Here is a 23,874-nt window from a genome sequence, read left to right on the forward strand (position 1 = left end):
ATAGCTCCGTTGTCAATCACTTCATATTCTTCCCATTGGCACGATGCTTCTCCAGTCTCAAGTCCCTGCCAAAAGGTTTGACAAGCAACATCTCTCGTTGGCTTCACTGTCTGTGTAGATCTAGTTCGTACACCCACTCGCAACTAGAGGACAGATTGGAAAAGGGTTGTTCAGTTTAAACACAACTTACAGTATTGAACTATTAACAGTGAAAAACAACATAATATAGTGACCAGGACACTAACCTTCTTTTGCTTTCTTTTCTTTGAAACTTTCTTGCCTCGAACTTCAACATCAGGACGCTGTTGCTCCGACTCGTGTGTGCATGTCTCCACTTCCTCTTGCGCTGCAACGACTATGTTTTCCTGATAAGCACATCCATCACGCACTGACGCTCCATGGACTCCCTGAAACATAGAACTTTCATTAGTATGTATAATAATATCGAAAACACAAAATGTACTTGGGGACCAATACCCACGTACTTCTCAATAGCAAAACACGAATGAACGCTTTGTGTAGAACATTCAAACGACAATTATTCACGCATTGTTGATCTAGTTAGATGGAACTGTCAAGATCCATACCTCGGGCTCCTCATAGACTTCCATTGATGATATTATTGAAGATGATGCTTCAGTGACTCCCTGAAACACAGTAATTGCATTAGTATGGTTTTCTATTTTGATAAAAAGAACAGAAAGTTTGTGCAGGCGTGAACGGCTCATCTAAATAGACCTGCACAAATGATCAGTTGTCTAAAATAAATAATGGATATCTAAATATGATTCGATTTGCTCGATCGTTGGAAGTGTCACCACCCAGAAATCTGCATCAACTACTAGGGGTGATGTTCTTGTAGAAGAAACTCCGTCATCTCCCTGAAACATAGTACTTGCGTTAATAAAGAAGGAAGTATAGCGGATGTAATCACGTCATATGATTTCGCTTCATCGAACTGTCAGTATCCATACCTCGAAATGCATAAGAACATCAAGGGACGATGTAACTGCGGTGCACACTTCTGCAAGCTGTTGCGCCGACCCGTAACTGCACGCTCCCCCTTCTTCTTGGACTAATGCTCCATCGACTCCCTGAAACATAGGACTTTCATTAGTAATGAACACAATATTGAAAAAAGAAGACACATAGGAGGGCGACGACAGAAGGACATATCAATGGCTAAAAACGAAAGAAACATTGTGTGTAACAATCACGCTACAAGAATGCAAGATCTGATGATCTCCATCGATGGAACTGTCCTGAAACGTACCTCGAGCATCTGAGTGACATCAACGGTAGTCGTCAATACGTTGGACTCCTCAGCATCTCCCTGAAAGACAGTACTTGAATTATTTTGGATAACAATAATTATAACTGAAAACAAAGACTAGAGGACGAGTACAAGGGTGTACCATTAGGTAAAATAATTACACGATAAATTAAAACTATTGATTTACATGCCTAAAGCAAGTCAGTGGCAGAATAGCCAAGTAAGATTACCCGATAGGCGCTTGAAGTGGCTGATGACTGCAATAACGACACGGATGGAGAATCTTCCGCCTTCATATTGAGTGGATACATAAATGGGGAAATTATTGTTAGCTAATGCTACACACTACCGCAAGGCCGAGAGATAAATACGTAAACTTGACTCACCAGTGGAGGGATGTGGACGAATAGAGTGGGAATAGCGGTTGAGAGCAATTTTCGCCTCGCTCGCGGTGTGTTCTTCTTTATTAGCAATGATGTGGAGTACATGTCAGAGGTAAAGTGCCTGCTGCAGATGCGGTATCGATCACCCCTCTTGTCCGCAAAGACTTCTAGGACTCTACTTTCAAGCTCAGAGGGTGGATATCCGCAATATCGGACCCATTCTCTTATCTGATCTATTGTCTTAGGGAAAACATGCATTATAGTACCTTCAGATTTATTATGGGTCTTCGAAGGACAACCGCCAATGGAACAGGCAGGCATTGTGGAAAGTTCTGAAAAGTAAAGATCAACAATTCTCTATGAATACCAATGTGTTAAAAAATTAAATACATAAAAGGTTCAATGCAAGGTATGTTTTGGTTCTTGGAACTATACACGTTATTCACATGCGGATAAGTATTTGAATAACTTTAAAAAAATACAAAAATAATTTGACTAAACTCAGAACATGTGACTAGTTCCTTGCATGTACTGTCTTGAACGAAAAGAAATTGGACGCAAAATGAGTATGGTACATGGCCTTACCTTGACGAGCAAACAGTTAGATGCAGGGATCAGAGTAGTTTCTTGTCGTAGAACAGGGAGCAGTTCACAGGTTGCAAACTGATGAGTTTGCTCAAAGTGGTCACGGAAGTTCACAGAGACGAAGAGCAGACAACCAGCACCTTCACGGGTTGACTAGCAAAGCGCAAAGAAGTTCTCATTAGAAATATGAAGTGGGTTATAAAGAATTCGAAACAGGGGTGTGTTTGTGAATGAATGACGTGTATATGTCGTGGCATTATGCGGTTTGCAGGGGGGCGTCCCGCATGAGGGGGGATGCTTGGCAGGAGACACGGGGTCTGGCGGTAGACATGGGAACAACAACCCATGCTCTATAGACCACTTTGAAGTGTACATGGTCTTTGGCACCTCTTGGCCTTTATCGCTCCCTGACAGCTCCACTTGCCAGCGCAAGTACCCCGGTGCGAACTGCCTTTGATAGGGCGGGGGGTGGATTGGGGCGGTGGTCGTGCAGACAAGACACAGGAAGACTCGTGAATGGAGACACACTTATGTGGATTGCAGGGGGCCGTCCAGCGTGAGGGGAGATGCTTGGCAGGAGACACGGGGTCTGGCGGTAGACATGGGAACAACAACCCATGCTCTATAGACCACTTTGAAGTGTACATGGTCTTTGGCACCTCTTGGCCTTTATCGCTCCCTGACAGCTCCACTTGCCAGCGCAAGTACCCCGGTGCGAACTGCCTTTGATAGGGCGGGGGGTGGATTGGGGCGGTGGTCGTGCAGACAAGACACAGGAAGACTCGTGAATGGAGACACACTTATGTGGATTGCAGGGGGCCGTCCAGCGTGAGGGGAGATGCTTGGCAGGAGACACGGGGTCTGGCGGTAGACATGGGAACAACAACCCATGCTCTGTAGACCACTTTGAAGTGTACATGGTCTTTGGCACCTCTTGGCCTTTATCGCCCCTGACAGCTCCACTTGCCAGTGCAAGTACCCCGGTGCGAACTGCCTTTGATAGGGCGGGGGGTGGATTGGGGCGGTGGTCGTGCAGACAAGACTCGTTTGCCGTAGGGCCTCACCAAGGAGAGGCCATCTAACTGCATGTAAGAGGCAGGCTGCAGGATCTAGTACATGGAAGGCAGGGGGGTGAGTTTATAAATACCTCAGCCTCCCAGGAGAATATATGGGTGCAGTTCACCCTGGAGACCCTGAACAAAGTGGTGTGGTAAGTATTTTTGGGGGAGGAGGCAAGGCCGGGAGGCTTGATGCCAACCCGCAAAATAACATATTTATGTCTGCTGCATATGGGTTCAACGGTTATGTGGATTGAAGGTGGGCGGCCAGCGTGAGGGAGGATGCTGGCCGGAGACATGTGGTGTGACAAGACAAGGCACAGGAAGACTATTCAATGGAGACACACTAGATTCATTTAAAAAATCAAAACAACCATTGTTAAAATATATGTTGGTTTTTATTTTAGATCTTAATTTCAATTGAACATAAATAATAAACATTACACATTGTAAAGTTGCGGTTGCAGCACATCCCGGGAAAAGCCGCGGTATTGTCCACTGTCGCTGGGGAAATGTTGTCTAATGGCAAGTACCGCACAGGCAGGTATTACTCTCCGAACGCGGTGTCCGAGCCTCCCGTGAAGCCACCAAGTGAAGCAACGATAGGCCACCAGCCTGTACCACCTGTGAAAATGAAAGATGCAAACTGTATTAAAATGACAACTTTCTTATCACTGTCGATTCAGGTACAAAAATGTCATTCTGCTTTGAAAAAAAATCTATCTAGAAAATGCACAACATGGAACCAATTTACATGCATTCGAATGATATGTAGATGTAGTTTTATATGTGGGAGACGACCATGAAATAGTAGTGGCATCACTGACATCACAACCAGAGTATACTTACTCGTTACTCGGATTACGCGGACGAACAGTGCCGCAAAGTTCGTGCATAAGCACCATCATCATCCTCAACACTGTCCGTGAGAGGCAGGCTTCCCTGAACTCTGGCAGCTCGGTGATGCATTGCGGACTTGGCTCGCCTTCCGAAATGTAGGCCAAGCACCCGGAATTTTCACGGCAGCAGCAGTTCTCCTCCTCAGTTGGCATTAGCTCGCACCAATTGCACGTGCACCAGGTGGAGACGCCGTCCATGCGACATGGTCCAGGCTCTTCATCCGTTGACTGGTCCTCCCAACTGCCGTCCGAATCCCCATCGTTTTCGCGTGCTTGCCTTTCCAGTAGTTCTTCCTCGGTGTACTCGGGCTCGTACATATACGGCATTATTGTAGCCATTGTGTGGTAAAGAAAGTAAAATAATTTATAGCGGTGGTACTGGTATCTGTTCACACGGGCTACAATCAACGAAGGTAGCTGACCAGAGCACAGAAACGAGTCACAGAATACTCAAAGTAACACAGCGAGAGTAATGGAATCGAAAATCTGCTGCTGTGTGTTGTGAAACGGTGTGTTTATACTTATTGAGGAAAGAGGCGTCCTGCCGTTTCCATGGCGACACTTCATTAGCTGAGGCGCAGCGATTGTTGACACGAAACGTGCTTTGGCGTTGGGAAATGGGCGGTACGCGTCTGCTGATGTCAGCCTCGGGGGCGGGGGATTTGATTTAGTGCCGCAAAAGCAGGTGAGCCAGGGCGATGCGGCAAGTGATAGGATTATCATAAAATGGCGGCTGATTTCGAGTGCGTTAATGGACGAAAAGTCGGGTAAGGTCCATAGGAAAGTTTTCCACGATCTACCGAGTTATGCTTAAAAACACATGGCCGAACCGTAGGGACAATAAAAAAAAAAGTCCCGGAACTCTCCTTTAAGTGTTGGGGCCAGACATCCTGTGTTAGTGTTTCCCTTTAGTTTTGAAAGGCAGGGAAATCCTCGTCAGAGTAGGGATAGTGAGGTGCTTAATAACATTTTATAATTTAATAAATTGTCATATGTTAAACAATCATTCAAAAGTTGTCCGCCTCGCATTGCTGTCCGACAGTACCTTCTTCTCCTCCGACCCCTGCGTCACTAATTGCTACACTCCCCTTCCTAAGGGACTAAGCAGCTAGAGAGGTATGTCAGTGGATTGATGCTCGGGTGGGGTTTTGCTTCAAGGACTAGACTGAGAGAGCAGATGCAGGTCTGTGCATGTAAGCTTTCCAGGAGGCTGAACAACCAGAAAGTGACCTTCTACTGTGGCCCCATGAACACCAAAGTAACCTTTGTTACTTGACTAAAGATGTTGTATTTCTGGGCAAATCACATTGTCTCACTCACACCTCTTTATCAATTCATTTTCATAGTTGTATGAAGATGAATTGTGCTGAAACGTGATCTCGTAGTAGTCCACAGAGGAGATTTATTTTTCTTTTTTTTTTCTTTTTTTAATATGGGCATTTTTCTGTCACTTTTCGAGGGCAAACTTATATTTTAGATAAATGGAGTGATGACGATTTGGACTGATGGTGAGCCTATGGGTCCGATTCATGGTAGTGTTTTATAATGGTGCAATCCCATAGCAAAACATTCTGTGAATCGGAAGTCTGTTTATGGAAGATATCAAAGTCTTGTTTCGATGGTGGACATGATTGCAAAGAGAGCAACACATTTAAATTAGGGCAAGCTAATAAGTATTCTGTTCCTTGGCCTGCTACTGTAAATGTGTGTAATTGTAAAACTGCCTGTTCAAATGAACAAAAGCCTGTTTCATTGTCCCTTACGGGGGGTAACATCTGCCACATTTGGCAATTAAACATGTTTGTTGAAAAGCTGCCCATATTGTAAAGCAACTATTTAAATGGATTGAATTGTGGATGTTTTTTGTTTGTCACCTATTACTTAATTCGTCATCTGAAATTAAAAAATAATAGACCAATTATGTGTTTGCATTATAATTTAACACCTGCAAACATCACATAAAAACTGTTACTTTGTATTTTAATAATTTCTCACTTCTGTTGTCTATATGTATGTGCCTTTTTCTCTTTTAGAAAGTGATGTTCCAGTCAGCCCATTTGTAAAGATTTGAAATGTGTGGGCGCACTGCCTGTACACTGGCACCAGATGATGTCAGCAAAGCGTGTGCCTATCGGGATGTGCATGGTCGAAGACGCTGCCCGGAATGGAAAGCCGGAGATGCCACCAAATACAGACCTTCGTACAATAAAGCTCCCCAGTCAAACAACCCTGTACTTGTGTCTGGAAGACATTTTGACAAGGTCATACATCTAAAAGCATGTTTGTCGTAATATATTGACTTCGCATAATAAGTTGTGTTTTTATATAGAGCTTCATGCACGATTCCTCCCAGTGCATAACTTGTATATGCTCTCTAATTGGACTTGTTTTAGTAATTAAGTAAGTAGGTCTGTTGGCTGATACCTTAACTGTTTCCATCTCCTAGAGCAGTTTTCTCCTCCAAGCGTGCGCATTTGTTAGGCAGTATTACACTTGCATTTCAAGGTTTTAGACTGGTGCGTAACCACACTCTCCCTCCACTCTCCCCTCTTTTCCTTTTAAAAAATACATTAGCGGCATAACTTCATGTTGCTGTCCTCGTTCCCTACTCAGCCACACTTCCTCATTCACTGAAATTATGCTCTTTAATGAGATTCCTCATCTTTGCTCATGGTGGTCCTCTTTTCCACTCCCCCATTTATTTATTTATTACATTTATATAGCGCTCAGGCAGCCCAGGGGCATTGTGGCCCATGCAAACCTCATTAACTATCCCGGCACCACCGCATCTCTCCCCATCCCACATAGCAACCCCAACATTTGGCTGATGTGCAAAGGCGATAATAATCTCAGGAGCGGGCCCTAATGTCTTCACTACCTTCTGTAATGGGCTTTACTTCAGCCATTACTTTGGACTGGCAGGTAAGTTACCAGACAGTACAGCCCTCCCTCTTCATCATCTATGTGGTGCTCTTACTTCCCAACGATGAATTGGAGGGTCCCACTAGTATTAATCTCGCACTGGCCCACAGTTGTTTATTATGTTGCTACGCGTGAAGTAAAAGAAAGTGGAAGCGGAAGTAATCTGCCTCTTAATCCTTGCTCCCCTTTAAAATCCCCAATAATGATCAGCAGTGTTTTAAAATAAGTGGGTTATTCCTAGTCCAATATTACTTGTTCATTTAAAGCACGTCAAATGTGGCATATTGGCTATGATGCAGTAATTCACAGCCATGCCCCTGTTTGCGAAATAAGAATCGCAGCCTTGTATGCCCTACTTTAGTGCTCTGTTTCATTATCCTTGCTGTTTAGGTATACAAGTTCCACAGTGAAAAGACTGATCTCTATTCATTTGAAAAACCAAACTTGCACTATGAAATATGTTAGCTGTTTAATGCTGTACCTTTTATAATGTCATGGAAATATTTTCTTTATTTTCTTAATGCTTAAATTTAAGTTTTATAGCAAATAAGGACAGCCGGGACCATCCAGACTAGTCATTTCACAAACCCTTATTGACGCGTAGCATACACAACTTCCAGCTTTTCCCTTTCTCAAACAGTGTTACCACCTCACACCTTCCTTGTCTCACATATCTTCTTAAAAACATTGTCGTCGTGTTGTTCTCATATCTTACAAGGCTATTGTATGCACTAATTGCACTTTCTATTAGGAATTATACAGGTTGCTTCTGAACCTTACTATGTTGCAACTTGTAGTTCTAGTATTATTCTTCCCCTTAAGCACACGTTGTTTTTTTGCTAAACTTCATGCACAGCAACTTTCTCCAAATTCATAAATGAAGTCAAGAGGAAATACATTAGAAACATTTAGTTGTGGATTTCAATGTGTGTCCCGCACAGTCCCTTATTTTACTTACTTTTCACACTCAAATGCAGAGTCGACACAGTCCAGTTGCTTTGGCTGAGTTTCTATGTCCTGTTTCTGGTTGAAACTGAGAGTTTTAACTATGACCATCTCTTATTTAACTGAGGTAAAGTAGTTTCACTTCATCTTTTTGCTCTGTGTTTGGGGTTCATATTTTGAAAATTACGCACAAACATACCTACTGCGATCAGGCCACAAAACTCTGCAAAGAAAAGTTGAATATTATGTTGCTCCCCTTTGATGTTTGATTAGAGTTGCATTTTATTACATTACAGTTACATCCCTTTCTTATTGAATGTTTTGAGTTGTGCATGATCTCCAACTGGTTTTAATTTATCAGGTAAAACATTTAGTTGTAATGTCTACTATTTATGTAGCCATATAGTCAAAATGACCTTGAATCAATCAAGTACTGTGTGAAAATATTTATTTATCTTTCATTTTTTGTTTGTCTACATTCATACTAATTGGAGTGCCTAGACCACTGTTGGTTTCTTCATCAAGCTGTTAAAGGCTATGATGTTTAACTGGACAAAGTAAGGAGATAAAGGGAGATGGCAGCACCTATCAAGGGGATTGCAAGGCTCTTTGTATCTTTTTTTCTGTTTAAAAACAAATCCAATTCGATTTGGTCTTTCTTGCAAAATGTAAACCTTTGAAACAATGAAAGCTTAACACCTAATTATATGAATGGGTAATTGCAACAATTGCCCCATCATTAATGGCAACTAGACATCATTTTAGGATAGTTTTGCTTAGATCTGCAAATCTAAAACGATCAAGCCATGCAATTAGCAACCAACTAAAGCTGTTGCAGGAGAAATTCCAGTTTGTAGTGTGTATTATTAGCAGACAGTTTAGCATCATGGAAAAAACCCTCTGAAATGTGGTACGCCGTACGTTAGGGTCCATCGAGGAAGGATAAGTCCAAAAGGACATGACGGAATCAGATCAGGGGATGTCTGTGAGATGACTTCATTCATTCATCGCTATTCAATACAAACAAAGGATACTGGCATACTGTGCACCACACACTCAATTACTAAATGATTATCCACTTTTAAGATTTCCGTACAATGACAAATCCAAAACCACCAACTTCCAAAATGACAACTTCATTAGGATGGTTTCTTATGGTCCTTCCTCGTTGTGAGTAATTTGACATTTGCTCATAAACCACTTGGTTAACTGCCTAGGCTTGAAAGATCGTCAAGAAAATATACTCATATTTTGATGACTGTAAATATGCTGTTTGTGCTGTATTGTTGCCAACTCTCCTAAGGCATTAACAGGGATTTTAGTATCATCTTGCCACCTGTTTTAGCTTTGACCTTTCACTCTTCACTTGGTTTCAAAATAGAATGATTTCTTTCTTTCAGTGACTTATACAGACTTGCAATGAATGGCTGGGCATATGTTTCCGTTTGCTTGTACGTTATTCTGATTGCATACATTATTAGTAAGCTATGCTTAGAACGTATTCTTGCCAAACCGGTCTTTGGTAACTAGGACATTTAGTTTTCAGCAGTGTGTAGCAATAGTGTTAAAATTGCAACCATTCATAGTTTATATTAAGATCAACCTGATAGCAAATTGGCAGAGGTCGTTAATAAGATGTACTGAAAACCTGTATATCTAATTGTTTCTTTCATACCCAAACTTTATACATCGCATTCTTAATACCAGACCCTTCCCAGCCACACTAAAAGATGTTTTATCCACATTCCTCAGACATAAATAGCATTTATTCAGATGTAAGTGCTTCCCCATACAGACTTTGTTTGCTGCATCTCAATACCTTTTAAAAATACTGTATCCAAATACTCAGATTAGTCTCTTAGCAGCTATAAATAACAGTAGATGCTATACTGACTTTTCAAATGGGTATGTATCTTTTCCTACTCCCCCATTCAACTCTCAACTTTATACTTGTATCGTCTACAAATGCAGACATTACGTGGCGGGAAAGCTTCATAGTTTGAATATGGCAGCCCCACTAACATTGTAGCTACAAAAGGTGTGACTGGATATACAACCCTTTGATTGGAACATAAAATATAGATGGATGTTAATGTGCACTTGTAGAAAAATTACTAGCATAAGTATACCCCTTCCTGAAGACTGGTGTTCTGCCCAGGGTTCAAAGTGCATGGCATTTTACACTTTAAATGGGACTGAAAATATGTATTTTTGGATGTGAAAAGGTACTTTGGGTGTTGACGACACTGAATGCAACAAAAGTAGACTACTTAATTTAGGTCTTCCAGGTCTTTCCTTAAAAAGGTAGGGTGCAGCGCTGTGAAGAGTTCTAGGGAGATTACTGTGAAGACTAGATGTGAGCAAACCCTTCTAGAGGTCGCAACGCTTTGAAGATCTTACAGATATAGAAGCTCTGCAGGAAGTGGTTCAATTTAGCAGGTGGGGACAGACAGTGCTTTCCACCCCCCCCTTGGTTTGGTGGTACAGGCATTGAGCCAACCCTGAACCCTTGGGCCATGTGGGAGCCTTGATGTATCTGGTCACCGTGCTGAAGAACCCAAAAGGCTCCGTCTACAAAATATCATGATGTTCGAAGGTTTTCACAAAAGCCGCCCCGGTATCTACATTACAAAATACCAATCCCGTCATTGACTGGGTTTCTGACTTGAATTCTGTTCTGTAGCCTAACAACTTTTCTGATGCTTGTTAATCTGCTTAGAATCACATGCTGTGCATATGTTAATGTTAAAGGACATTTGTACAGCGCACTATCACCACCGTAGTGGTCCCTTGGCGCTCTGGCGGCTCTGAAAGAGTAGGGGAGGTTGAGTTAGTGGGAGGAAGCAGGAAAAGTGCAAGAGTGCAGTGATGTGCTGTTGGCGGCCTCAGCCCGGTGGGTCCGTTGGCTGGGCCTAGGGTGTTTGCGGCCGGTAGTCGTTGTGTACTGTTGTGCAAGGCTATGTGTGTTTTTGTTTTGTTGTTGCAATGTAGTGAAGTTTGTGCGGTTTGTTGTGCTGTAGGTTTTGTTTGTATTTGGTTTGGAATTTGAGAGGTGTATGCAGAAAGGAAAATTGTTAGTAGTGTTGGTTAGTTTGCATCCGACATCCAGTGGTAACCGCGGAGTGTTGCATCTTGTCTTTCGGGGACCGAAAGTGAACGTCGGCATAGGCGTGTCTGTAACACTATCCCTATAGTGACGTGTAGTACCCAAAATCCCTCACGCGCTGAGGTCCCTTAGATTGTTTTTTTCCGCCCAGATAACTGGTCGCCCTATAATGGAGCTCTTACTAGAGACATTGTTTATCTTTACCAAATTGTCGGTTTATTCCCCGTTAAGTCACTTTGCCCAATAAGAACATCTTCGACAAAGACTACAGGGGAATAGTCCACGGCTGTGGATTTCGGCGCCTAAGATCAGGCGGCCGGATTATCCACGTGGTCGGGGCCCTCTGGCCGACCTATACAGTAGGGAGAGTGGGGTCGGGGTGGCCATATTGTTTAGTATGTCTTTCCTCCTTTCCCCTCTTTTCCCTGTTGGTCTGGTAATCCTTCCCTTTTGCTATGGAAAGGACTCCTTTTAGATTCTGCCCTAAGTGTAGGGTCAGATATCCTTGGAAGGACGAACACAGGACGTGTAACGCCTGTCTCCCCCTAGAGCACGACGAGAAGCAGCGTGCAAACTCCTTCGGCCTAAGACCCTTAAGGAGCGATGTGTAAAGCAGGGGGCGCATACAGTATGTCACGCGTGGAGCCCTCTCCCCCCCCGACCCCCTCATCGCCACACCGGCAGAAAGTGATGGGGGTACTTCGGATGTCCAAACGTCCATTGCGGATTTTATAGACCTTGAGGCGGACGCTTCTAGGTCTGCCATGCCCGTCCCGACCCTTCCAGGCTCGACTCTGGTCTTGCTACAGGGACTACATCCGGCAACGGGGGCGTACAAGCACATTGCACTAAGCACACAACCCCTACGCCAATTTCAACGTCTTCATCGAAAAAAAGGCGAAAGCGCCAACGGGGCTGCCGAAAACTTCGCCGGTTCCCTCGGATCGTTCAGATCCAAAGCCTTCCCTGCATCCGCAGCAGTGTTTTGCGACTTGGCAATCTAAACAAACTAAGGGTGCTACTCCGAAGTACGGGAGCCCGAGGCTTCAGCGGTTTCCAAGGTCTCAGTAGGCCCGAAAACTACGTGTAGGCCTCTACCCGGAAAAACGACCGCTAGGCCCTCTAGTGCCGTGGACAGTATTACAACTGCCGACAAATCATCTGAGCATTTGTCTCACGACGATTCGATGACTATCGAAAGTAGCATCGGAAGAATCACGGCGGCAGTGGGCCTTATCCCGGTTCCGCTAAGGTTATGGGCCAGGCCGCGATTACATTTTCGGCGGATTGGGTTCCCGGTTCCGATGAGGCTTACGAAGATAGTCGAGAGCCTCTATCCGACACCCTGAGAGGTGCCTTTCGACGCCGCAGTGCGGAGAACGTCATCTCTCCTCACGTAGGCCCGTTTGGGTCCTCTAAATGACCTACAGAAAAATTTGAGGGTTGTATTGATCGGCTGGAGCAGATTATCAGTTCTTCTGATCATCCCCCCCCGGAAAGGTCTTGGTTAGACCCTAACTTCCAAATTCAGGAAGATCAGTCTCATGTTTTCCAACAAGAAGACGTGGTCCAGATGGACACATATAGAGACATCTATAATGAAGAAGAAGCAGCTTCTTTTCTGCAAAACTATAAGGAAGATCAACAGGATACTACGGACAACTGGGAGGAAACCCAGCAGGAAGGTCAAGACCCATGGACACAGCAAGATCAGGACACTGATGTTTTGTCCCTAGACTCTCCTCCGTCCACCCCGGCTTGCCAGGCCTCTCCTGTAGATGACCAAATGGTCTTCAACTCCATGCTGAAGAAAGCAGCTGAATACTTCAAAATTGCCACTCAAGAGGTGGTACCGGAGCAGGATTTCGTGGAGGATACTATTAAGGAAAAACCTCCGACGAGTCAATCCATCCCCCTCCTTAACTCTGTTAAGAGACGGGTAGCTCCCTCATTGGTCTCACCTGCTCAGACACGGGGCGTGAACCTGAGTCGAAAAACTATTTCGACCTTCTCCTTCCGACCCTCTATATATTAAAGGGCACGTCATCCCAGACTCACTGGTAGTGACTACTACTCGAAAGAGGGCAGGGGTACGCCTTGCCACGGGAGAATCACCACCGGACAAGGAGTCTAAGCGGCTGTAGGCCCTGGGCAAACGTGTCACGTCAGCAGCTGCATACACCATACGGGTTGCTAATACTACTCTATTAGCAAGCTATGCTGATGCCCAATGGAATTTGTTCCAGGAAGGCCTCCCAAGAGGTCCCCGAACCCGCTTGATCAAAGCTTCTCGCCTTTGTTACGGAGGGAAGACTGGTTAACCAGAATGTGGTGAAGAGCACCCTGGACACTGCAGAAACTGCAGGCAGGTCTCTTGCACAAGGGACTCTACTGAAAAGGCACGCGTGGCTGCGTACATCAGGATTTAGACCTGAGACTCAGGCCTCCCTCATTAATAAACCCATTGAGGACACTAATCTCTTCGGGAAAGCAGTGGATGAGGTGTTGGAGACAGCCAAGAAGGAGCATGAGACTATAGGGTCTCTGCACTAAATTACACAGAAACCCTCCTGCCAGAGGGGTAATGACTCTCGGCAGTCCTTTCGAGGGCAAGCCCGTGCTGGTCAAAACAACTACGGCACGGGTAACTTCAACACAAATCAAACATCTGGAAGCCCCACTTACTACCCCTCAAGGGGTCAGAAATGCGGCAAAGGTAGAGGCAGAGGCCCCAATCCCAGAGGAGCCACACCCTCTGGTCAGAAATGACCACCAAGTCCAGGTCCCCTCCCATGTCACCCCGGTCGGAGGGCGATTAACATCTTTCCTCAGGGCATGGGAGGGGATAATTTTCGACCAGTGGGTCTTAAAGACGGTCGCCCACGGTTATTGCGTGGAATTCGTCCAACCTCCACAGTTCAGACCGCCGCGCTCACAGCGCCTTTCACCGGACCATCTGGAGATCCTGATCCAAGAGGTGGAAGCACTGCTGGGAAAGGACACCATAGAAGCCGTCCCTATTCTTCAGGTAAACAAGGGTATTTAGTCAGTGTACTTCGTTGTACCCAAAAAGCATCTCACCATGTGTCCTGTTCTAGATCTGCGCCCAGCGAACAAGTTTATAAAACCCCAGAAGTTTCACATGGTAACACTGCAGGAGGTGATCCCATTGCTGAAACGGGGTGACTTCATGGCGACAGTGGACATGAAAGATGCATACTTTCATATTTCAATGTTGCCAGTGCACAGGAAATATCTAAGGTTCATGATCCAGGACAGGCATTACCAATTCAAGGTACTCTCCTTCGGCATCACCTCAGCACCAAGGGTGTTTACCAAAATCCTGGCAGTGGAAGCGGCAGACCTGTTTACCCTTACCTTGACGACTGGCTCATTACGTGGGACTCGTTCGACGCTTGTTTTTCGAACACCCAAAAAACATTAGATCTCCTCTTCAGCCTGGGTTTCTCAATCAACGAAAAGAAATCCAGTTTAGTCCCAAGCCAAGTAAAGCAATTTCTGGGAGTGCTAATTCAGACGGAAGACGGCCTTGTCTTCCCCTCCAGCGAGAGGGTTCAGAACATGCTCTCTCAGATTCCTCAATATGTAGCCAGTCGGGAGGTGACACTACGCAAAGCCATGCGTTTGCTAGGGATGATGGCGTCATGTATATACTTGGTTCCCCACGCGGGCTGCGCCATGCAAGAGTGGCTCAACAGCCAGTAGTGTCAGGCCAGCGGACAATGGGAAGATCTGTTAGTTGTCTCGTCAGCCCTCGTTCTCTCTCTGCAGTGGTGGTCAAGAGAAAACCTCTTGAAGGGGAAGACCTTCCTGCAGTGGAAGCCACTCTCACGACAGACACATCTCTCACGGGGTGTGGGGCCCTCCTGCTTCAGCAGACAGCGCATGGAGTGTGGTCCCCTCAAGTAGCGTCCAATCATATAAACCTACTGGAGCTATTAGCGGTGTTCAAAGCATTGAAGGCCTTTCAGATGTAAAACTAGAAAATTCCACACGCATCCATTACTGTGCCACAAGAAATATTGTTCGAGACCAGTTTAGTTTGATTTTTTTATATATAAAACATTGTTTCGTATGCTTTTTTATTTTTGGTTGTAGCCCATGTTGATGACACGTGTTTCGGCACTCATTTGCCTTCTCAAATCTGGGCAATAACTTTCTATACAGAAATAATATCATCCACATTCATCAAGAAAAACCAATTTACATGATTATTTAAAAGAAAAAGAAAAAAACAAAATAATAATTTTCAATGACATTATTTTGAAACGTATCATAATGCAAAGCAAAAATACCACATACCATAGTATTGTCCAGTTGCAGGGTTGATACATACGTAATAGTTTAGTATTCCGAAGGAGATGGAAGGAGATAAACAGGGGGGTGTGGGTGGGGGGAGGGAAATAAAATGAAAGGAAAAAGAAATAATAAATAGCACGAGAGGAGAGAAAAACAACAAAATAGAACAGTGGAGTTAGTGCTATTTGTCTTCTAAGGCTCCATTCGTCTATTAGGTACAAGTATTAGTTAAAATGGAGCTTACCAATCTTTGGTGTTCATGAGCTCACTAATAACATGTGTAGAGCATAAGGAGTCCAGTCAGACTCATGGACGATGTACGTCCTAGTCGGATAAAGAAAGATAGTATTGGGAATAGATTAGTTCCCTCATCTTGGCGCTCACAACATTGCTTTTTTCCTATAGATAGAAATTTGAAACTAGGCGATAGATGCATTTGCTTTGTTTTACGATTCTGTATAAAATGGAATGCAACATTGAATTAAATCTAGTCTTTTCGTTTCATTTTACTATATATTCTACATGCCTAATGCATCTTGAAAGAAAAATGGGGGCCTGCTATGGCTGCCTCCTTCTTTCGCACATAAACTCTTGTGCTTCCTAACAGCGGTTCATTTCATAATTAACTTTGTCATTCAAGAAACAACGCGGCCCGTTCTGACCGTCTCCTCTTTTTTTGCAGATCCGATCCGGATAAGAAATGGCAATGGGTGGTCTCATGCTCTGTTAGGGCTTACCTGCAAAGTCACAGTACCGGCATCAAGCATCCTGTCCTACTAGGCGTCCTCCTCATTCGAAATGGGGAGTATGTATTCTGTTGCTGGAAATCCTGTTTGTCCTACTTAGCTTTCCATATTCTTCCTGCCGTCCGCCATACTTTGGGATACTTTGACTTTACAGATCTGTATCGTGTTGTTTTCAAAGTTCCATTCTCATTTTCTAATGCATTTATACGGACACATTTTTTTCCTATTTAGGTTTGAACATGTATTTAGAAAACGGGTGCTCTTGTTTTTGCACGTGTGGAAATAAAACATATTTTAGTTTTTATATAGCGATGTCACGTATGTCTAATTCTCACAAAGCATCATGGGAACTGTAGTTCCTACTGTATTCAAGAAATATTTGAGGCAATCTATTAGCTATTTATGTATTGTTTTTGGATATTGCGGTTTGAACATGTGTTTGAAAAACAGGTACTCCTGTTCCACTTATGTGGAAATTCAACATATCTTTTGTTTTAATATATAGCGATATCATGTGTCTGTTTCTCGCAAAGCCTTATGGGAGCTGTAGTTCCTATTGTGTTCAAGAAATATTTAAGTCAATCACCTGGCTATATATGTGTTGGTTTTACATTTGGTTGCCAAATATAAGTTGAAAGTTAACATTTTTCTTCCGAACATTCCTGATATCATGGAAATCTAAACAATTATCAGATTTCATGCGAGGAGTAGATGCATAAAAATAATTACCTATATATAGACACAATAATGACATATGGTTCAATAGTTACATTAGTTGTGAGGATACATAAAATATATGAAATGCATGTCAAGATATCATATATAGTCATATTGCGGCATAGGTCCATTTTGGTGCACACAATTTTTTCTTACAAAAAACTGGACATCTCATTGTCTGTGTTTAAACCTGTTTCAATACATCTAAAATACTTGATTAATTTTGCTTCTTCTTGTCTCAATCTGAGTTCTTGATTTCCACCTCGGCATCCCAAGGACACCTTTCTTAGACCAATGAATTTAATGTCTTGTTTGCAATCCATCTGATGATGTCTCTGCCAGTGTTCCGCCAATGGTAGATTTTTGTCTTGATTTCCAATCACTGCCAAATGCTCACAAATTCTCGTGCGTATTTCTCGGATCGTGCTTCCTATGTAGATTTTGCTGCAAGTGCATATAATCACATAGATCACGTACTTTGTACGGCAGTTAATCTGCTCACATATTTTCATTTTGATGCCATCTTTGTTCTCAAAATGGTCAGTCATGGAAACCGCATGCCTACACATGGTGCATGTTCCACATTTTCTGAGCCCTAATTTGGGTTGTAACCAGTTCTCTTTTGTTTCCTCCTTATCGTCAGGTAATAGTGATGGGCTAAGGCTCAGTTTTAATGTTCTCGTCCGTCGATACACTATCGAAGGGTAATCTTGTATCTGTGGTCCAATATGTGGGTCCAATTTAAGCAGGCCCCAGTGTCTTATGAGGATTTCTTTCATCAACTGGTTATTAGTACAGAAGGTGGTAATAAATTGTACCTCCTTGCCTTGAACTGGTTTGTTACGTTGTGTGAGTGTTTGAAGTCTTGTCATTTGATGCGCTTTTTTGTAAGCGGTTTTGATGCTTGTTCTCGGATAGCCCCTAGCTTTGAATCTAGTAGACAGGATTTCACATTCCTTCTCAAAGTCTGTTTGTTCACAGCAGTTCCTTCTAGCTCTAATATATTCGCCCTTGGGAATGTTTCGAATAACTGGTGCATAATGACAGCTGGTGGCATGTAATGTAGAATTTACCTCTGTGCTCTTGCGAAATGTTCGAGTCTGCAGATTGTTGCCTGATGCATAGATTGTTAAGTCTAAAAAGTTAATTTCAGTATTACTATGTTCTCCTGTAAACTCAATACCCAAATCATTGGCATTTATTTCCTGTCGAAAAAGCTCTAATTGTTGTGGTGTTCCTTGCCATATTAGAAAAACGTCGTCAATGTACCTGGTCCATTTTACAACATGTTGGCTGTATGTCTCGGTTGTGTAAATCCTAAGATCTTCAAACGTGCCCATTACTAGGTTTGCTAGGGCCGGTGCATATTTTACTCCCATAGCTACACCACGTTTTTGTTTGTAAAAACTATTGTCGAACATAAAGATGCTGTTGTCTAGATTAGCCATAAGCATTCCTTTGAGCATGCAGACAAATGGCAGATAGGATGCTGATTCATTTTTAAAGGTATGGTCAATTGCATCTAATGCAAGGTCGTGGCTTATAGACGTGTAAAGCGCCTTCACATCCCAGGTTGCCAGTAAATAAGTCGGATGCCATGGAATAGTCTCAATAATGTTTATTGCTGTGGTTGAATCCTTCAAGTAAGCTTGTACATTTGTAACTTTCGGTCTTAATAAGTTGTCAATATATTCCGAAATGTGTTCCGTGGCCCAGCCTATTCCGCTCAGTATTGGTCTGCCTTCTGGAATGGTTGAAAATGGTTTGTGTATTTTCGGGAGTAAATAAATAGTTGCTAGAATTGGTTTTGGAATGAAGAGATATTTTTCTCCTCATCAGTTATGAGGCCTTGCCTGTACCATCCATCTATTGCATTTCCAAGATCCTGAATAATTTCCTCCTTAGGATTCTTTAATAGTCTATCATAGCAATTAGGAGTATTAAGATGGTTAAGAGCCATCTTAATGTAGTCAGGTCGGTTCATAATCACTATATTTCCGCCCTTATCCGCCTCCTTGATAACAATTGCACGATTTCTTTCCAGTTTGTTAAGAGCATTCTTCTCAAGATTTGTCAGATTTCTCATTATCCCCAGTTTTCTCTGTCGGTCTTCTATTCCATATAGGTCTCTCGTTACTAATTTGTAAAAAGCGTCAATCATGTTGTCTGTAGGAAATTGGGGTAAAAATGTGGAGGTTGGTCTCAATTCCTTCTTGGTTAAGCTGATTGGTGTAATTGTTAGTTCTTGCATGGTTTGATGAATTGGAAAGGATTCTGGTTCTTGCAATGATTTTATGAGATGAATATTTCCTAGTTCCTCTATTGTAACTTCACTTTCTGTTGCTGGGTATACTTTTTGTTTGCCAGTTGTGATCTGGGTAGCAAAAACTTTTTTTAAGCTTACGTATAAACTTGAAAAGATCTGTGTGTTTGCATGGGTTCCATGTATGACGTAGGAGCAAATGATAATCCTTTATTTAGCAAACTGATTTCATCCTGATTTAATTCAACATCTGAGAGATTAATTACAAGGTTCGTTACTGGCTCTTCTTGGCCGCTTCTCTGGTCGCTGCTCTTGTCAATCTGCGAAAGTCTTCTAAGGCACTTGGGTCGCCGGAGTCTACCCGACAACCTCCCTCCTCTTCTCCGAGCAAAGGTTGTTTTTTGGAAGGTTGGCTCGTTAGTTGAAAACGGACTGGCTTGGGTGTTTGTGTTCTATTCCCTTTTTTGTACACTTTTATTTGATTGAGGAAGCCTTTGCCTGTTCTATTCTGATTTTCAGTAGCATCTGATTCTCCTTCTGTTTGTTCTTCTGCATCTGAGCATTGTGCTGAACTGGCTGGTGATGTATACTTTCTCTTGATTCTTGTTTGGTGAATTTATTATACTTTTCTTGGAATGTATAAACTCGGTCTTCATTGTAATCCCTTTCGTCCCTGAAAAACTTTCTTAATTTCCGTAATTTTATGTCATCTTGATATTCTTTCAAAACTTTGTTCATTTTCAAGTTGTTCTTCTCTTTTGTTGCTTCCAAAGCTTTGGCCTCCGTAATTTCTTTTTTAATAACTTCTATCTGTTCAATAGCTCTCTTTTGTTCTCTAGTTGCGTGTTCTACCAACATCTCTAGCATTCGTGTGGAACAGATATGTTTTATTTCCACATAAGTGAGAACAGGAGTACCTGTTTTTCAAACACATGTTCAAACCGCAATATCCAAAAACAATACATACATAGCTAATAGATTGCCTCAAATATTTCTTGAATACAGTAGGAACTACTGTTCCCATGATGCTTTGTGAGAATTAGACATACGTGACATTGCTATATAAAAACTAAAATATGTTTTTTATTCCACACGTGCAAAAACATGAGCACCCGTTTTCTAAATACATGTTCAAACCTAAATAGGAAAAAATGTGTCCGTATAAATGCATTAGAAAATGAGAATGGAACTTTGAAAACAACACGATACAGATCTGTAAAGTCAAAGTATCCCAAAGTATGGCGGACGGCAGGAAGAATATAGAAAGCGAAGTAGGACAAACAGGATTTCCTTAGCAACAGAATACATACTCCCCATTTCGAATGAGGCGGACGCCTAGTAGGACAGGACGCTTGATGAGACCACCCATTGCCATTTCTTATCCGGATTGGATCCGCAAAAAAAGACGAGACGGTCAGAACGGGTCGAATTGTTTCTTGAATGACAAAGTTAATTATGAAATGATCCGCTGTTAGGAAGAACAAGAGTTTGTGTGAAAGAAGGAGGCGGCCATAGCAGGCCACTATTTTTCTTTCAAGATGCATTAGGCATGTAGAATATATAGTAAAATGAAACGAAAAGACTAGATTTAATTCAATGTTGCATTCTATTTTATATAGAATTGTAAAACAAAGCAAATGCATCTATCGCCTAGTTTCAAATTTCTATCTATAGGAAAAAAGCAATGTTGTGAGCGCCAAGATGAGGGAACTAATCTATTCCCAATACTATCTTTCTTTATCCGACTAGGACGTACATCGTCCATGAGTCCGACAGGACTCCTTATGCTCTACACACGTTATTAGTGAGATCATGAACACCAAATATTGGTAAGCTCCATTTTAACTAACACTTGCACCTAATAGACGAATGCAACCTTAGAAGACAAATGGCACTAACTCCACTGTTCTATTTTGTTGTTTTTCTCTCCTCTCGTGCTATTTATTATTTTTTTCCTTTCATTTTATTACCCTCCTCCCCCCCCATGCCCTCCTGTTTCTCTCTCCTTCCATCTCCTTCGGAATACTAAACTATTACGTATGTATCAACCCTGCAACTGGACAATACTATGGTATGTGGTATTTTTGCTTTGCATTACGATCTGTTTCAAAATAATGTCATTGAAAATTATTCATTTTTGTTTTTTTATTTTTCTTCTAAATAATCATGTAAATTGGTTTTTCTTGATGAATGTGGATATTATTATTTCTGTATAGAAAGTTATTGCCCAGATTTGAGAAAGGCCAATGAGTGCCGAAACACGTGTCATCAACATGGGCTACAACCAAAAATAAAAAAGCATACAAAACAATGTTTTATATATAAAAAAAATCAAACTAAACTGGTCTCGAACAATATTTCTTGTGGCGCAGTAATGGATGCGTGTGGAATTTTCTAGTTTCACTTTCAACAAACGAAGTGGGGGAACTCTGGGTCTTCGTTTTCTACACACATCATTGCAACACGTTTAAGCTGTTATTTAAGGACAATAGTCGCGGAGGTCTAAGAGTGCGGTTAGAAAAAGCTCCCTAAGTTTGTATACATTAATTGCAGCACTCACCGCGCTGACTACTGACATACGCTTAGCAGAAGATGGTTGAATACCTTGAGAACCGAGAAGAGGAAGCAAATAACCTGTTCACACCTAAAGGAAGCAATGCACATGCATTTGGGACTAGCACACCAAAACGAGAAGATTTAAGATATAAGTTTATTAACTTAGAAAGAATTTCCAGAAAAGAGATAGATAAATATTGGGAGATTGTCTCACTCAATAACTACCTCAGCAAGAAGCAAATACCTAGGGGCCTACGAATTTTGGTCTTCCCGGATCTTAACAAGGACGAAGATAAAGACCTTGCAGAGGACTGGGAGAAGAATTTAGAGTCCTGTTCCACACGAATGCTAGAGATGTTGGTAGAACACGCAACTAGGGAACAAAAGAGAGCTATTGAACAGATAGAAGTTATTAAAAAAGAAATGACGGAGGCCAAAGCTTTGGAAGCAACAAAAGAGAAGAACTACTTGAAAATGTACGAAGTTTTGAAAGAATATCAAGATGACATAAAATTACGGAAATTCAGAAAGTTTTTCAGGGACGAAAGGGATTACAATGAAGACCGAGTTTATACATTCCAAGAAAAGTATAATAAATTCACCAAACAAGAATCAAGAGAAAGTACACCAAATACATCACCAGCCAGTTCAGCACAAAGCTCAGATGCAGAAGAACAAACAGGAGGAGAATCAGATGCTACTGAAAATCAGAATAGAACAGGCAAAGGCTTCCTCAATCAAATAAAAGTGTACAAAAAAGGGAATAGAACGCAAACACCCAAGCAAGTCCGTTTTCAACTAACGAGCCAACCTTCCAAAAAACAACCTTTGCTCGGAGAAGAGAAGGGAGGGGGTTGGGTAGACTCCGGCGACCCTAGTGCCTTAGAAGTCTTTCGCAGATTGACAAGAGCGGCGACCAGAGAAGCGGCCAAGAAGAGCCAGTAACGAACCTTGCAATGAATCTCTCAGATATTGAATTAAATCAGGATGAAATCAGTTTGCTAAATAAAGGATTATCATTTGCTCCTACGTCATACATGGAACCCATGCAAACACACATAGATCTTTTCAAGTTTATACGTAAGCTTAAACTTAAAAATATTTTTGCTACCCAGATCACAACTGGCAAACAAAAAGTATACCCAGCAACAGAAAGTGAAGTTACAATAGAGGAACTAGGAAATATTCATCTCATAAGATCATTGTAAGAACCAGAATCCTTTCCAATTCATCAAACCATGCAAGAACTAACAATTACACCGATCAGCTTAACCAAGAAGGAATTGAGACCAACCTCAAAATTTTTACCCCAAAGTCCTACAGAAAACATGATTGACGCTTTTTACAAATTAGTAACGAGAGACCTGTATGAAATAGAAGACCAGATTAACAAGGGGGGTCCTGGGAGTCCCTCTGCCAGACATTAGTCCTGGTTACGAGAGACTTACCCAGAGTCTTTAGCTCACTATCTTTCACAAAGAAGAAATATCCTAGACATATCAGTCTTTGTCCTGCCCTGGGGCAGTCCAGCACCGAAATGCTAGGCAATTCTCCTCTGAACAAGAGTACCAACAGAAACCCCAGACACGTGTTTCCGTCTGGTTGGACCTCATCAGTAGGGTGGATCTGTGCCTCTCTAAGAATAGTGAGCAAGGGGTCCACGTCTGGATTCCCCTAGTAACTTAGGGTGAGACCCAAAGTTACTTAAATATGCAGATTAACAAGGGGGGTCCTGGGAGTCCCTCTGCCAGACATTAGTCCTGGTTACGAGAGACTTACCCAGAGTCTTTAGCTCACTATCTTTCACAAAGAAGAAATATCCTAGACATATCAGTCTTTGTCCTGCCCTGGGGCAGTCCAGCACCGAAATGCTAGGCAATTCTCCTCTGAACAAGAGTACCAACAGAAACCCCAGACACGTGTTTCGGTCTGGTTGGACCTCATCAGTAGGGTGGATCTGTGCCTCTCTAAGAATAGTGAGCAAGGGGTCCACGTCTGGATTCCCCTAGTAACTTAGGGTGAGACCCAAAGTTACTTAAATATGCAGATTAACAAGGGGGGTCCTGGGAGTCCATCTGCCAGACATTAGTCCTGGTTACGA

General features: G+C 42.5%; 1 protein-coding gene across 2 annotated transcripts in view; it reads left to right on the plus strand.

Annotated features, from left to right (window-relative positions):
- Positions 1-23,874, plus strand: part of HMCES (5-hydroxymethylcytosine binding, ES cell specific) — a 212,105-nt gene that overhangs the window by 40,975 nt on the left and 147,256 nt on the right. For both annotated transcript variants that reach the window (XM_069643345.1, XM_069643346.1), the window contains exon 2: positions 6,232-6,459. In XM_069643345.1, coding sequence (XP_069499446.1) covers positions 6,271-6,459 — 189 coding nt within the window. In that variant the 5' untranslated portion in view covers positions 6,232-6,270. The remainder of the gene's footprint in view (positions 1-6,231; positions 6,460-23,874) is intronic.

This window comes from Ambystoma mexicanum, chromosome 2p (genome assembly GCF_040938575.1).
Source record: "Ambystoma mexicanum isolate Mex_15411 chromosome 2p, UKY_AmexF1_1, whole genome shotgun sequence".
Classification (NCBI taxonomy): domain Eukaryota; kingdom Metazoa; phylum Chordata; class Amphibia; order Caudata; family Ambystomatidae; genus Ambystoma; species Ambystoma mexicanum.